The 15647-nt window shown below is 40.5% G+C and overlaps 1 protein-coding gene across 1 annotated transcript; it reads left to right on the forward strand.

Moving 5' to 3' along the window:
• The first annotated feature begins 23 nt into the window (after nucleotides 1-23).
• On the forward strand, nucleotides 24-15647 carry LOC119909355 (polyunsaturated fatty acid lipoxygenase ALOX15B-like). Its single transcript, XM_038727543.1, is given in 11 exon segments — nucleotides 24-59; nucleotides 133-291; nucleotides 951-1031; nucleotides 1203-1324; nucleotides 1326-1367; nucleotides 1561-1676; nucleotides 2218-2311; nucleotides 6590-6653; nucleotides 7139-7198; nucleotides 7469-7643; nucleotides 15618-15647. Coding segments are annotated over 9 exon segments (759 nt in total). The 3' UTR covers nucleotides 7184-7198; nucleotides 7469-7643; nucleotides 15618-15647.

Genomic DNA, 15647 nt, shown 5'->3' on the forward strand with positions numbered 1-15647 from the left:
AGCACTGGGAAAGCTTTGAGGCCATGAAGGAATTCTCCTGGTTCAAAAAGTCCCCTGTGGCAGGTAGGATCTTAGTGAAGCATGTTTTGTGTTTGACTACTACACTGTAAAAATAAATGTATTGTGTCACAGCATTGGAAGGATGATGACTTTTTTGGATCCCAGTGTCTTAATGGTCTCAACCCCCATACGATCAAACGTTGCTCAAGGCTTCCCAGCAACTTCCCCGTCACAGAGGAAATGGTGGAAACTTTTCTGGCCAATGGAAGCTCTCTGGCTGCTGAGATGACGGTGAGGAAAATTGCATGCCATTTGTGATGCATAGAAATTTTCCTTACCATTCACCTTTTTCACCTCATTAGTAATTTATATTCTACAGAAAGGCAATATATTCATTAGTGATTACAAGATCATGGAAGGTCTGCCTACAAGAGTTATTGATGGTAAACCGCTTCCTCTGACTGCTCTACCTAAATCCAGAGAACAAACTGCTGCCCATCGCAATTCAGGTTTTTTTGTATAATTACTGAATTATTTCTGACTACAGGTTTTGTTTTCCCATCGCCTGTTGCAAAACCTAAATATGCTTCCTCAGCTCGGTCAGCATCCCTCAAAGGAGAACCCGAATTATTTTTTTTTTCTGCCTAGAGATTTGGAGTCTGACTGGCTGCTGGCCAAGCTATTTGTGAGACATGCAGATGTCTTCTATGGAGAAGTGGTCAGTCATTTGCAGAAAACTCATCTACTGGCAGAAGTTTTTACAATGGCGACACTACGCAACCTCCCAAAGATTCACCAATAAATTAATGCAAAAACAGCTTACCTTGTACAGGGGGTACAAGGTAAGCTGTTTTTGCATTAATTTATTTTTTTGTTTTGTTAAATGATCACTCAGCTTTGTTATTTAGTTCATGACTGTCACCAGTGTCCCCTCTTTCCCTGCTTCATAGCTGCTGATCCCCCATCATCGAGAGACCATCTCTATAAACATCAGTGCTCAACTCCATGGCCCTATTGGAATTTTTGGAAATGTATGACAAGATAAATTATTAAATATTATGATGGTCCTGACCAGTAACATAATATAATATATATTATGTCATTTGATTCAATGTGTATGTAGTTTGAACATTTTGGAACATTGGGGAGAGGGGGAATATTGCTGTATTTTATACTGTCTGTATACTATGTCTGTTACTCAGACTTCACTTGGACTGGATGGAATAGCGGAGCTAATGAGAAGGAGTCTCTCCCAAACAACCTACAGTTCCCTCTGCCTGCCTGAAAACATTGCAGCTAGAGGACTGGAGTCCATCCCCAACTTTTTACAGGGATGATGCCCTGAGGCTGTGGCGCATCATCAACAGGTAAACTTCTGCCTACTGGCTGTCAACCCCCAACTTGTTGGAACTGAAGATTGAATATATGGCACATTTTGAAAAATTAATTGGGAACAAAAAAACTAGATGAGCATTACAATTTCTTTTGTATTGTAAATCATAATTCAACTTATAAATATATTCAACGTTCTGATACAGGTACTCCTTTTGTTGTCCTCAGCTTTGTCACGGCAATGGTGGGATATTATTATCCTTGTGACAGTGAAGTTTCTGCAGATTCTGAGCTCCAGGAATGGGTCAATGAGATCTATGGATTTCTGGGAAATAATGACTCGGGTATATCACGTGTAATGATTGGTCTGTTCTATTCTCCTCCTCCAAAATACTTAGATAAGACCTAGATATGTTGTCCCGCAGGAATCCCCGTTTTCTAGGAGAGGTCTCACTTGAACTATAATTCACCCTCTATTTTTAGCTATAAAATTTTATCTTTAATTATGTAGAGAGGGTATTAAAGGACTATTTCACATATTGGCCCATTTACCACAAATCATGTAGGCTATATGCTTTGACTGCTAACTAGGCAGCTATTGGTTTAATTTTGTTTGTTATTTTTTTAAATCTTAATCAGGCTTGCAGGAGAAGTACACATTGGCTGGGCTGTCATTGTATCACAGGGTTAAAGCATTTTAACACATTTTCACTTAAATTCACACCTATGGGCAGGGAAGGAAAGAAAATGGACGGCACTATGTGAAGGGTGGGGAGAAAAATACAAGTCTTACACTTAGATAAAAATTGTACAAAAGGGGGTTAAATTATTTCAAGAATTTGCTCTATTGTAGTAAATCTATCTTAACAAGAACATTCCCGACAGGCATCCCTTCAAGCTTTCAAACTGTGGAGGAACTTACCAAGTTTGTCACTATGGTGATCTTCACATCATCAGTTCACCATGCTGCGGTGGGCAGGTAAACTTTTAGTTTTGCTGAGAATCAACAGCCGTTTGTCTTCTCATAGAGGGGAAGAAATATGCAATAATTGTCTCAAGGTAAATTTACCTCTTACATTTGATTTATTTTTGATCAGTTGAAAATGAAAATTTGAAAGTAGACTTCAAGGAATAGCTGGGGGGGACGCCACTGTCCCGCTAACATGAGCAACCGGTAAGCCTACATTCACAACTACCGATCTTAATGCTGCAAATAAAGGTAATGGAGTAGAATACATTCTAAAAATGTCAAACTATTTCTCTCTTTCCGGGGGGTGACATGACTGACTACTCTGATAGCTCAACCAGTATTAGATGGATGATTGCCATGCAAGTTTGTACAGACCTTTACAGGCCTGATACCCTTCCTGACTTTGATTCCCCAACTTTTCCTCTAGTCAAATTTTATTTGTCCAATGCTTAATGACCAAATACCTACAAAACCAGTTACATTCTTATCTGCTTCAGCTGTACTTTGTTGTTAGGTTAAATGTTAGTATGCTAAGATGGTGAACATGATAAAATGCAGACAAAAGTATTTCCTTTGAGATGTTAACCTGATGAGGTCAGCAATTATTTCAAACCATTGCTCTGGAGTACATTCTGAGAGCTGCTAACATGCCTGCCGATTCTTAGTCTTGTTTAATATCACAAGTTTGTGGAAGTGCAATACCAAAAAGTGATGTTCCCCTTTTAGTTATTTCCCCAAACAGAGGCTCAAGAGGAGGGAAAGTTAAGCAGGGATTTTATATTAGTAAAGATTATCTACAGGAGAAAACATTTTAAAGGAATAGCTACAGAATGCCTGAAAGCCTTACTGCATTTTATTTATTATATATAATTTTTCATATATTCATTCTGAATTGTCACCTACCACCTGAATGCTTCCCTTTTATAGATTTTTAAAAAAAAATTGGTGCAGAAATTATCACCAGAATGCAGGAAATTAAGTCTTTTAATACTAAAAATTTCCTGGGTGAGGACCCCCAGACCCTCTTCATTTGTCTCCTCCGCTGTTAAAACTAAACCAGTGCTCTTGCATTTCAGGAAAATTATCCATAAATTTACTTCAATGCAAGAAAATAGTGTCTGGCTTGACCTAAAGTTTATGGGGGGACATATTCCCAAATCAGGTTTGGTCTCCCAATTTAGGCTATGACGTGGAGGTTGACAAGGTTATGTGGAGGCTGATCACACTTCATTTTGGACCATCATTATTAACTTGGCTGTTCATCTATGCTAAAATTTTGAGTTTGGCTTGGCTGTGGTGGACTTTTTAGGATTGGGCATAGGGGGGCAATTTCACTTGAATCTCTCCTAGGGCTCCAACACTGTCAAGGCCGGCCCTGACCGTGCTGCACAGCGTGCGGATGAATATTAACATTAGTTGCACATTGATTTTATTGATCGTGTGAAAGTTTAGTAGCAGCAGTCAATCAACAACTGCCTCTCTGTGCCTAAAGAACCACACGTTTCCGTTGTGTGCACACCACAGACCTGGAGCTGCACTTCCGCTTTCCGAGTCCCGCCTTCTTTGTTCCGTCAACATTACGTTATCAATTAACCTCTAGATAATCGATTATTGATATTTGTGAATCAGTTCAGAATCGTCCAAGTCCGCATCACAATGCATCTAAAAATCAATTCCTTCCACACCCCTAATGTTTGGCAAACTGTATAATAGGAAGTTCTTATTTAGTATACTGCTTTCTAATTGGAATCTGTGATATTATGCCGAGTAGTATCTGAAGTCCATAGTTGTGACACATCAACAGTTTGTGTAGTCTTTGTTAAACTTCTTTGATCTCTGTCAAAGAGGCGGCCTCTTTATTTGTGAATGTCAGTGAGGGCTGAGACGATGAGGAAAGACCTCAATCACCCAGCAATAGACTTCTCTCTGCTACAGTCATGGAAGTGCTACTGCTGCCTCAAGGCAAAAACAGAGGATGAAGAGTTTCTTCCCTCAGGCCACCCGCGTCTTGAATCTGAGAATGTCACTTTACTTCATTTCATTTATAATCCACCTACCTGCTACACACTGCATATGATGTACTGTTTGTATTGTTTAATTTTTCTGAAAAGCATCAATGGTCAAACCTTTTCATTCTTTCACCACTTCATGTATCTGAAACGTAGCAATATATTGTGTTGTTTCTTTTGTAAGTCAGAGTGACAGACCTGATGAACTACTCACCTGCAAACCCTTACTGAAGAGTTCTGACTTCTGTGGAAAGCTTTATAGGACATTTCTTTGGCTGAGCAAACATGTTGAGTGATTTATGCGCTCTACCAGCTCAAGTTGCCTGTTTGAAATGGTGGTAAACTCAGACTGAATCCATCCACTGTTCCAAAGAATTCTGCTTTTAGGTTCAGATGTTTCAACTTGAAACTTTTTCCCCACAGGGTGTTAGCATGCTAACATTTGTTAGCACTAAAGACAAAGTACAGCGGAGGCTGATGGGAATGTGGCTTAGAGAATAAGCTGCTGATCATGAACCTCAATGTCCCTGGTTCTAATATCACTGCGCACCGCTGTTGCCCATCTCTCCCTCATTTCTCTCTGCTAATGCTATATAAAACAAGTCAGACTAATTCACACGTGTGTCAGATACATGCATATATACACACACACGCGGTACGGAAAGTATTCAGACCCCTTTAAATTTTTCACTCTTCGTTTCATTGCAGCCATTTTTCCAAAATCAAAAAAGTTCATTTTATTTCTCAGTAATGTACACTCAGCACCCCATCTTGACAGAAAAAATGACCATGTGATATTTCAGTTTTTCTTTTTTAATAAATTTGCAAAAATTTCTCCATTTCTGTTTTTTTCTGTCAAGATGGGGTGCTGAGTGTACATTACTGAGAAATAAAATGAACTTTTTTGATTTTTGGAAAATGGCTGCAATGAAACAAAGAGTGAAAAATTTAAAGGGGTCTGAATACTTTCCGTACCCACTGTATATGGGTATGATTTATATATGGAAGTTGTGTGAATTTGCAAATGTATTGTGAAAGTTCCAGTGAAGTGACTTAATTCAACATTTTCTAATAGTTTTTACAAATCATAACTAAATGATCTGTTATTGTTAAACAAAGTGGGAGGAGCATGAGATGTGGAGACAAAATGGAGCAATACTGAGAAAAGCAAGAGCCAAATAAAGCCGAAAGTGTCACGGTTCTGGTGCGGTGTGTGTTTTGAGTGTTTACTGTTTTAGTTTGTAGATACCTGCCTTCAGTGTCTTGTTTTACTTCCTAACAGCAGATTTTCCTTAGTACACAAATTAAACACCTCTAGAGTAGGACACTCAAACTCCACCAATTTAAACTATCTTAAGAGAACAACAAAACTGAGACTACAGTACAAAAATCAAGCAGCTTCAACACAACTGCAAAACCTCCTGACTCACAAATTACTGCACCCATAATACAGCACAAGATCCATTTCACCAAAAAGCCAACTATGGCCACAAAATTACCCAACACACTAAAGGGCAATACATAGTGCAAAAGGCTTCAAACAAATCAACACACCTAGATAGGCCACCAAAACCCCCAAATCTAGATCTCAAAGACCCCATTGAAAACTTTACCAAGTTTACAATTAGTTTGGACGAGCCCCCGAGTTATGTTACGACCCCCACCAAAGCTCACAATGGAGGTCGAACATAATCAAAGAGTCCAGGAGTTATGCAAAAAAAAACAAACAAACATAAGTTTATTGAAAGAAGTTCAAAACTTAATACAAACAAAAACAACAAAAGAAAGGGAAGCCCTCCAGACCAGCCCACAAAGGGCCGTAGGATCTGGAGGCTTCCCCTCTACCCTAAAATAATCCTTAACTAAACAAACAGAAATAAAGCCGCAAAAACTAAACTACCAGTCCCATCAGAAATATAAGAAAAGAACAATAATCAAAGGAATACAAATCAGTCGCAATCTCTGTGGTCTGCTGATGCCATGGCTGGAAGGTGGACAAGAGAGAGCCGAGCACCCAGCCCCCTCTTATGAGTTTCTCCCCTCGTCACCCAGACCTAAAACACCTGAGGGGAAAAAACAGACACAGAGTCACCATCATCTTGTACATCATGACCAGCAAGGGGGGAGAATGTAACAATGATTATTTTCTCACTCACCTGTATTTAAGTGGTTTGCTTCCTCCACTCAGGGCTGGGTCATTGTTTGTCACATCCATGTCTCTCGTGCTTTTCCACATTTTGTATTAACTGTTTCATGTTTCGGACTTTACCTTTCACAGATTCCACTCTTTTTCAGTTGCTGCTCTCTGTGTGTATATTTGGACTGCCACAATCACTACACTTGTAAGTTTCACCCATAAATCTTACCAACTGCATCTGTTTCGTTCTCCGTGTCTGCATTTGGGTCCAGACCCTGAGACTCTGTGTAGCTTCACAGCTAGATGTAACAGAAAGAAATGTGGTGCATGTATTTAGCTTGGAAAAAATAACATTTGCCATCAACTTTTAGATATTTCCTTTTTTCCCCCAAATCATCACAGAACTGCTACTCAATGACCAGGGCTGAGTACAAGCTAGAAGTGACAACATGTAACATGATGAATGCAGGAAAATTTGACCACATACACATCACCTTATTTGGAACTGGAGGGAGAGAGTGAACTGAGTTGAACAACTTTAGAGTCTATTTTAAATCTAGGATGATAAGTTGAATGCAACAGTTGACCATTATTCATATGTGTTTAAAAGAGTTATATCTGTACAATCCAGAGTCAAATTACTCGTATGTGTACACTTGGCAATAAAAGTGGATTCTGATCTGTTCACAGGGTTCAACATCAGCAAGTGCTGCATTTGCTTTGGCTGCTCCTTAAGAAGAGCATGTCCCAGTAAGTGGTCAATGGCTACAACTCATACACATCAGTCATTTCAAACAAAAGTTCCCAGCTGAAATCTGCTTCCCTATCCAAATCAATGGAAATACTTTACAGTAAAATTAAATTAACATTGAAATAAACTAAATACTTACATGCTACAAGTTGGTTCACTAAAAGTTTAGATATCTTTTCAGTAGTTTACAGAGTGCTAAAGGACAGTTACAACATGAAAGGTGACTGAATCGCTGTACTAACGTATCATATGACTGTGTAATGTGTCAGACCACATGTTACAGAGCACTGGAAGGAAGATGACTTTTATAGGTCCAAGTTTCTGAATGCAATCAACCCCAGTGGGATCAAGCACTGCTCAGAGCTTCCTCCAATTTTTAAAGTCACAGAGGAGATGGTGAAGTCATTCCTGGAAGAGGGAAGCTCTCTGCAGAAGGAAATGAAGGTAATGTAAACCACACGCTGCTTCATACACAAGTGCCAGAACAAACTGGACCAGAGGCTACTATATCAGTATAGGAATATAAAGTTTATTTGTTACATCAAAACAAAAGAAAAACACAATTCAGGACTAGACTGCGTTACCAGGGAAACTGATGTAGAATTGAGCACCGACAAATTATAACCAAACTGATAAACAAATAAGGAAATAACCCACACACTCAAACCAATTAAACCAAATACTATGGAAAAACACTATCTGCATGCTACACACTAATTACACAAAACACCCATGCAAAATGGTTACTCTGTCTTTCAGTTTCCCCCTTTTAACACAGCCAGAAACACAAAATATGGCCCATTCAAGGATCTAGTGTGAGCACAATAAAACTAACCGGTGGGTAAAAACAGTGGTTGGCTCTCTCATAACTTCTATTTGAAACAAGACAAACAAAAACACAGTAAGATACAAAAACACTTTAAAAGAAACATTCCATGAAACATAAGCAAATGTAACAATTATCATACCTTGTTTGACTTAGAAACACATTCCCCTCCCGCCGTTGAAGGCATGCAGGTGACTGGGATCTATATTTTCAAATATTCCTGTTACATTCATATAAAAAGGCTAAAATCTTGTTTAAAACCATCCTACACATACCTGTGCTTTAGCTGATGTGTTTGGACAATCACTCCAAGCTTTGGACCCTCACCACCACGAAGTCTAATAAATAACAGGTTTTTTAACAATTCTTCAACTTCTCTTTAATAAAATAAACTACAAATTATTCTAAGATCTAGTTCTAGAAATGTATTATTAGCCTTAGATTTTTACACATTTTTAAAAGTAAAACCTATTTAAAAATAGAGCCTACCCAATCAAGAACCAAACAAAGGCTGGCCTCAGCTGCTCCCTCAGGTGTGTGACTGCAGAAAGAAAGGACCAGGTGATCTTCCCTTCCCTATTTATAGACTCTGCCCCTTTACCTGTGTCCTAGTGCTAAACCCCTGTTGCCTTCCCTATCACAGTAAGAAAGAAGAGGTAGGTTTTAATTTAGAGTTAACTTGTATAGCAGTGTAAAGTCCTTAAATATTTCCAGGTCTATTTACATTGGACACTCATTTGACCTGACCTCTTCATATTGTCTTAATTTATTCTTTTACTTAATTTATTGCCTAAATCTGTGCTCCCTCTTGATGTCTTGTACACTTCTTTTGTCCATCTTTTCTTCTAATACAGAATGAAAATGTATTTCTCTGTGAATTTAAGAGAATGGATAGATTGCCCGCCAAGGTGTATGATGACAAATCTCTTCATGAGACTGCTGGTTTGTGCTTGTTCTACATACTGTAAACCCATACAGGCCATACAAGCATTTCACTAACTAAGTTAGTACAGCAAATCAGTAACAGTATTCATATTGCATTATGGAATGTTGTAGAATCATTTGTATGTTTACAGAGCATCTAGATTATACAGTAGGAGCACACAGATATGTCCCACCCTGCTGTGAGAATGCACTGCACTTGTGGAGTCCCATAGAATGTGTTTGAGTAGGATCAGCCTACACATGGCTGAAATGAATTAAATGGCTGAAATGAATTGAATACTCATTGAAAATCTAATTATTTTGTTTACTAGCTTTGTGAAGGCAGTAGTGGAGTACTGTTATCCCTCAGACAATGAAGACTGATGTATGAATGAGATATTCAGACATGGGTGCAGTGAATAGTTTTGAAAATGGAAAACTTTAAGTTTAAACAAACCTGATAATTAATCAAAGACTTGGAACAGTGGCAAATCTGGAATCTGTTTTATCCATTCATTTCCTTTCACTGCGGCATAACTTGACATTGAAAACTGTGTAAACATTGTATTTTTATATAGTTTATTAGCACAAATCACAAATTAACCTCAAGGGGCTTTACAGTCTATATAGCAAATTACACCCTCTCTCTTTAGACCTTTGTTTCAAATAGGGAATATCACCCCCCCAATAAATAAAAAAAACTTTAACCGGGAAAAAATGGGGAAAATGTCATGAATGGCAACAGAGGAGAGATCCCTCTCACAGGAGGGAGAGACATGCAATGCATGTTGTGTGTAAAGAACAGAAAACATAGTACAATTAGAGTATGGACAATCAAGATGACAACATTTTAGATAGTAAACACATATGATGCAGGAGGACATGGACTATGATTATCTTCCAAATTCCAAATAGTTGTGATATCACAAAATGAAGCTCATATGTATACTTCTTATTAGCGCAGAGAAACTTTCCCCCTTCAGCAGATGAATGTGAAAATAATGTTAGTGTGAAACTCTGCACATACCATAAAACTTCAAATAAATAATAATAATAATAATCTTTATTTGTAGAGCACAAAAACAAGTTACAAAGTGCTTTAACAAGTGTAAAGATAATAATACCCAAAAAACAATAATACAAAAACAATACAAGATAAAAGCATGAAAACATTGAAAAGACTAAAATACACGTTTAAGATAAATATAAAATTAGTAAAATAAAATAAAAGGGATAAAATAAAGTCAAATAAGATCGGGAAAGGCTCTCTCTATAAAAGTATGTTTTAAGAAGGGACTTAAAAGAGTTCACTGACTCAGCCGACCTGATCTCCTCAGGCAGGCTGTTCCAGAGCCTCGGGGCCCTGACAGCAAACGCTCTGTCCCCTTTAGTTTTCAGTCGAGACTCTGGAACAGACAACAGACCTCTGCCCGAGGATCTCAAGGTGCGTGCTGGTGCGTATGGGACTAAAAGTTCAGAAATATAACAAGGCGAGAGGCCATGAAGAGCTTTAAAAGTGATCAATAAAATTTTAAAGTCAGTTCTAAAACACACTGGGAGCCAGTGTAATGAAGCTAAAATAGGGGTGATGTGGTCATATTTCTTTGTTCTGGTTAAAAGCCTGGCAGCACCAGCACACCATATTTAACTGGACAGAATGAGGAGACATAGTTTTTTACAGACACGCAAAACTTCCTATTTGACAGGTAGGATGAAAACAATTCTAGGGCAGTACCAGAGATCCCCACCGGACTGAGGATGGAGTGTGTGAGCTGCCGAGTGTTGTGTTAGAGTAGCAGTAACAGACATGAGAGAAGGGCTACTCGACGGTGCAGGGTAGAGACGGCCTCCGGAGCGTCTGAGCACAGCCTCCTTCAGGATCCTACGTCGGGAAGCGGCCCAGCTGATCACCGTTTGCCGCCAGTGCAGGAGTTGTTGCCGGTGGAGGAGATGCAACAGTGTCGGCCGGCACTGTCCGCCGAAGGGATCCGTATCAGGGAGACTCGAAGCCGCAGGTGCATCCGCTGGATGGACCGGAGTGTTGTTAGACAAGGCTGCATAGCGGTTGGAGAGGCCGATGTGCGGAGGACAGGCAGCCCCATCCGAGCCTCTCTTGCAGCCACAGTCACCACTTCAGCCCAGTTTGACTGATGCTTCGGAGTCGAGCAGGAGGAAAGCCTCGGAAAAGTAGAGGGGTCCCATAACAAGGTGTCCTGGATGTTAGCGGTTGCGCTAAGAGAAACAATCTGTTTGGCTTGTACTGAAGCTACATCCATAAAGCCAGTCAGCAGGGAATCTTTCTCTTTGAGTTCCTCTGAAAGTCGTCGGATGTCTTCCATAAGGTCAGCAATCTTCTTGTTCGCTTTCTTAAGGAGTGTGCAGTCCTCATGGGGCAGAGTTATCTCGGCTAGCGTAACGTTAGTCGCCAGAGCTTTGTTGTGGTCAGTAGCGTTGATGCCGTTTTTACGGTCATCTTGCTTAAAATCCATGTCAGATGACTAAAATCCTTAACCCACATAAAACTTAAGTTAAAAACTTAAGTTAAATAAAAAGGATATAAAAAAATTTCATGAAAAAGTGTGGATTAAAACTGGATAAGAGTCCGGTTTAAGACGGAGCTTCCGACAGGTAGCTACAGACGCCAACGCATGCGCAGAGTACAGATTACGCAATCTTGTGTAAATAAAGGCCTAGTCCCAAGTGGATGCCTGTCCCTTTTACTGGCCAGGTGTGGCTACACATTTTGACAAATAAAGGCAGGTTTCAATTAGACGCCTGGTCTGTTGTTTTTATAGAAGTTCTCTGGATGTATAAAACCTCTTGAAGCCCACCTGGTCACCTGCTTGAGCTAGTTCTAAGCTCCTTAGATCATGCATACCAGTATAAATGTTCAGTTCATTTTACGGAAACAATGAGCATCAAAGTATAATTCATTCTGATTTACTGGCATGGTAAAGGAATTAAAGGCCAGTGCCAAATATAGGCAGTGTGAGTAAGGCGATTTAAGCAAATAAAAACCTGGGCTATTGATTGAAGACATACATTATATCATTCTGCACAGTGAAGGTCAAACATCCAAGAGAAGCAAAGATAAGCAACCACATTTTAGAGTGAAGATGGACTTTTATTAAAGTCAAAGTCATATGAGGCTTCTTTCATAATTTAGTTTGACTACCACTCTTGTGAGCCCATTGGCTCACTCCTGCTGTTCAAACCTCGTTTGACCACCAAGGGGCACCCAAACATTAGGAGACTTTCCTAAAATCTGGACAGTCAGCTTTGCATCAATGATGTGGCAAGTTTGGTGTTTATGAACACACACATAAAGTAGGCTGACTATGACACATGCACATTTTCAATTCACTTTTAAAATTTTGACTAAAAGCTAAATGCTGTGTCAGCCTAATTTACTGCTTCAGGTTCCCCTGGGTACCTACCCCCCCAAAAAAGCAGATGATTAGGCTAGCTGTAGCTTAATTACTCTGGTTTTTAGTTGTTCAGATGAGCAACCTCTACAGTTTTATTACGTGACTTCTTAATCTCAACAACTGTGACTTGACATGAAGCACAAAGGTTACATTTTGAGGATTTTAACTGGGTTAAATTGGATTTCTTTTTATGTTCTGTCCTCGAGACTCCCCAAAAATCAGTTTGAAGTGACATTCAGGTTTGAAAAGCCCACAGTCACACCTCTCCCCCGCTCCAACACCATCTTCAAATAGTCACCTTCCATCTCTGACACACTGCCACCCCCCTCTCTGACACCTCATCTGCACTCAAGATCCGTGAAGAGATCGTGAGCCACCTCTTCCAACTAAATGACTACAGGCCTGTCGCCCTGACATCTGTAGTCATGAAGTCCTTCGAAAGACTGGTGTTGGCCCACCTGAAGGACATTACAGGCCCCTTTTTGGACCCCCTGCAGTTTGCCTACAGGGCTAACAGGTCAGTGGATGATGCAGTCAACTTGTGACAGCATCACATCCTGCAACACCTCGACTCTCCAGGGACATATGAAAGGATCCTGTTCGTGGATTTCAGCTCGGCGTTCACCATCATCCCAGACATCCTCAGCACCAAACTCACCCAGCTCACTGTGCCAGCCTCCACCTGTCAGCAGATCACAAACTTCCTGACTGACAGGAGTCAGCAGGTGAGGCTGCGGAACATCACATCCAGCACCCGGACTATCAGTACTGGCGCCCCCCAGGGGTGTGTGCTCTCCCCCCTGCTCTTCTCCCTCTACACCAATGACTGCACCTCAGGAGACCCATCTGTCAAACTCCTGAAGTTCGCTGACAACACAACGGACATTGTCCTCATCCGGGACGGTGACGATTCGGCCTACAGACGGGAGGTTGATCAGCTGGCTCTCTGGTGTGGTCAGAACAACCTGGAGCTTAACATGCTCAAAACTGTGGAGATGATCGTGGACTTCAGGAGGAGCCCCCCCACTCTGCCCCCCATCACCATACTCAACAGCCCTGTGTCTGCTGTGGAATCCTTCAGGTTTCTGGGATCCACTATTTCCCAGTACCTGAGGTGAGAGCCCAACACCATCATCAAGAAGGCCCAGCAGAGGGTGTACTTCCTGTGCCAGCTCAGGAAGCTCAACCTGCCTAAGGACCTGCTGATCCACTTTTACACACCTATCATCCAGTCTGTCCTCTGCACGTCCATCACTGTCTGGTTTGGATCTGCCACCAAAAAGGACAGGGACAGACTACAACGGACAGTCAGGACTGCAGAAAAGATCATCAGTGCAAACCTGCCCTCCATTCAGGACTTATACATTTCCAGAGTCAGGAAACGGGCAGGAAACATCACTGCAGATCCATCTCACCCCGGACACAATCTGTTCCAGCTTCTTTCCTCTGGTAGGCGCTACAGAGCACTGTACGCCAAAACCAACAGACTTAGGAACAGTTTCTTCCCACAAGCCATCACTCTGATGAACAGCTGATTTCTGTGTCAGGAACAATTCTTGTGCAATAACCCAGTAACTCTGTCTCTAATCAGCCACCTGTTTACTGGCTAACACTTACTATTTATTCACCATTCTCTATTTCAATGCTGTTCATACTGTTATGTTGTCATATTGTAGATACTGTGAACCTAATCCACCTACCTCAAGTCATAACTCCTGCACAAAATACTTACACTTATTTATTCCAGCATCCTTTGTGTTATGCTTCATTCCACTGTGTACATGTGTACATGTATGCATGTATATGTACCTGTATATCACATCCACCGCTGACATGTACATACTCCTGCATCCTTTGCACGCGCTCACTGCTGTGATGGCAATTCGAGTTTTTCCCAGTACACTGCACTATTTGTCGATATTGTTTTTGTTCATAGTGTGTATATTTGTGTTGTCTACACTGAAGTCTGTGTCTGACTTTATTTTATTCTTATTATTGTGATTTTGTATTTTTGTATGAGTAAGCACATCTTGAGTAATGTACAATCCAGAGTCAAATTCCTCATATGTGTACACATACCTGGCAAGAAAGCTGATTCTGACATTCTGATACACCAAGCCCCAAATCTACGAAACAATATCACCTGATGGTAGTAGTGTAAATCATACTAGCCTACTAGTAGTAAGTTGGAGTTTGCAGTATTAATCAGTGTTACAATTTTTCATCAATGTAACAGCATTTACTGTTGTAGTTGGCTGTGGTGGCTACTTTTTTTTGGTTGGGTTTTTTTTTTTGCTGCTATCCTAAATATTCAGTGTTAGACTGACTCTAAAATACACGTGTAGAGTTCACTGAACTCCTCCTGCTTGCTGTACATGTCAACCAGCCACTTTGAACACAACAGCTGTGCGCACCTGTTGATCCCTCTCACATCAACACAGGTAAAGCAGTGCGTTATGGAACACAAATGAACGAATGTTTGTGTGTCGCCAGGTTATCACTAGCATGTTCGTCAACTCTCGAACGTGTGTGCGCACCGGCGTGCGCGTTGTCTATGGTGCATGGTCCTTAACGCGTGTACTGTAGCTAGGGTGACCCTGGTTTTGGTGGCCTGTCCCCGTCTGGAGCTGTCCCCGTTTTTAACTGTGTGTTAATCATAGACTGTAAAAGGTGTTAACAGACCTGAAATAGATAGACTGGACAGCAGAGCATACAGATGTCAGCTGAAAAGTGATCGTCCGCCGAAAACTGATTGCTGTCCGCAGGTGCGCGCGCAGCATGTCAAAGCTGTATCGGCCAGTATCTTTACGGCTACAGCTGCTTTTATCTGGATCAAACAGACATAATGTGCAACTAAACATCACTTTATACGCGTGGTAAAAGCAAAGGTATATGTCTTTGTGATACTTCTTTTAGCAGAATAACGACAACTGTGGCCAAATAGGCCTAAGTGTTTGCAGTTTATAGCGTTACTAGGTATGACATTTCGGCTACGTGATTATATGCAACAGTAGAATCCTGTTGTTGCCAATGGAATATGTGTTTGTATTATGTCTATATTTGGAAAACGTAATGTAGCCTATAATTAACATGACTTAAGCCAACTGCTGAGTTATATAAAATAAAGACATGATGTCTTTTGCAATTATCCTTCTGACTATATTATTTAACTTGCTGTGTACCAACCAATCTAGTTCTTTTTACCTGTTGAAATTCCTTTTTGTCTGTTGTCTGTTCCAGAGTCTCGACTGAAAACTAAAGGGGACAGAG

This window comes from Micropterus salmoides, unplaced genomic scaffold, assembly GCF_014851395.1.
Source record: "Micropterus salmoides isolate LMB-PRFRI ecotype aquatic unplaced genomic scaffold, ASM1485139v1 Ms_hic_scaffold_18, whole genome shotgun sequence".
Classification (NCBI taxonomy): domain Eukaryota; kingdom Metazoa; phylum Chordata; class Actinopteri; order Centrarchiformes; family Centrarchidae; genus Micropterus; species Micropterus salmoides.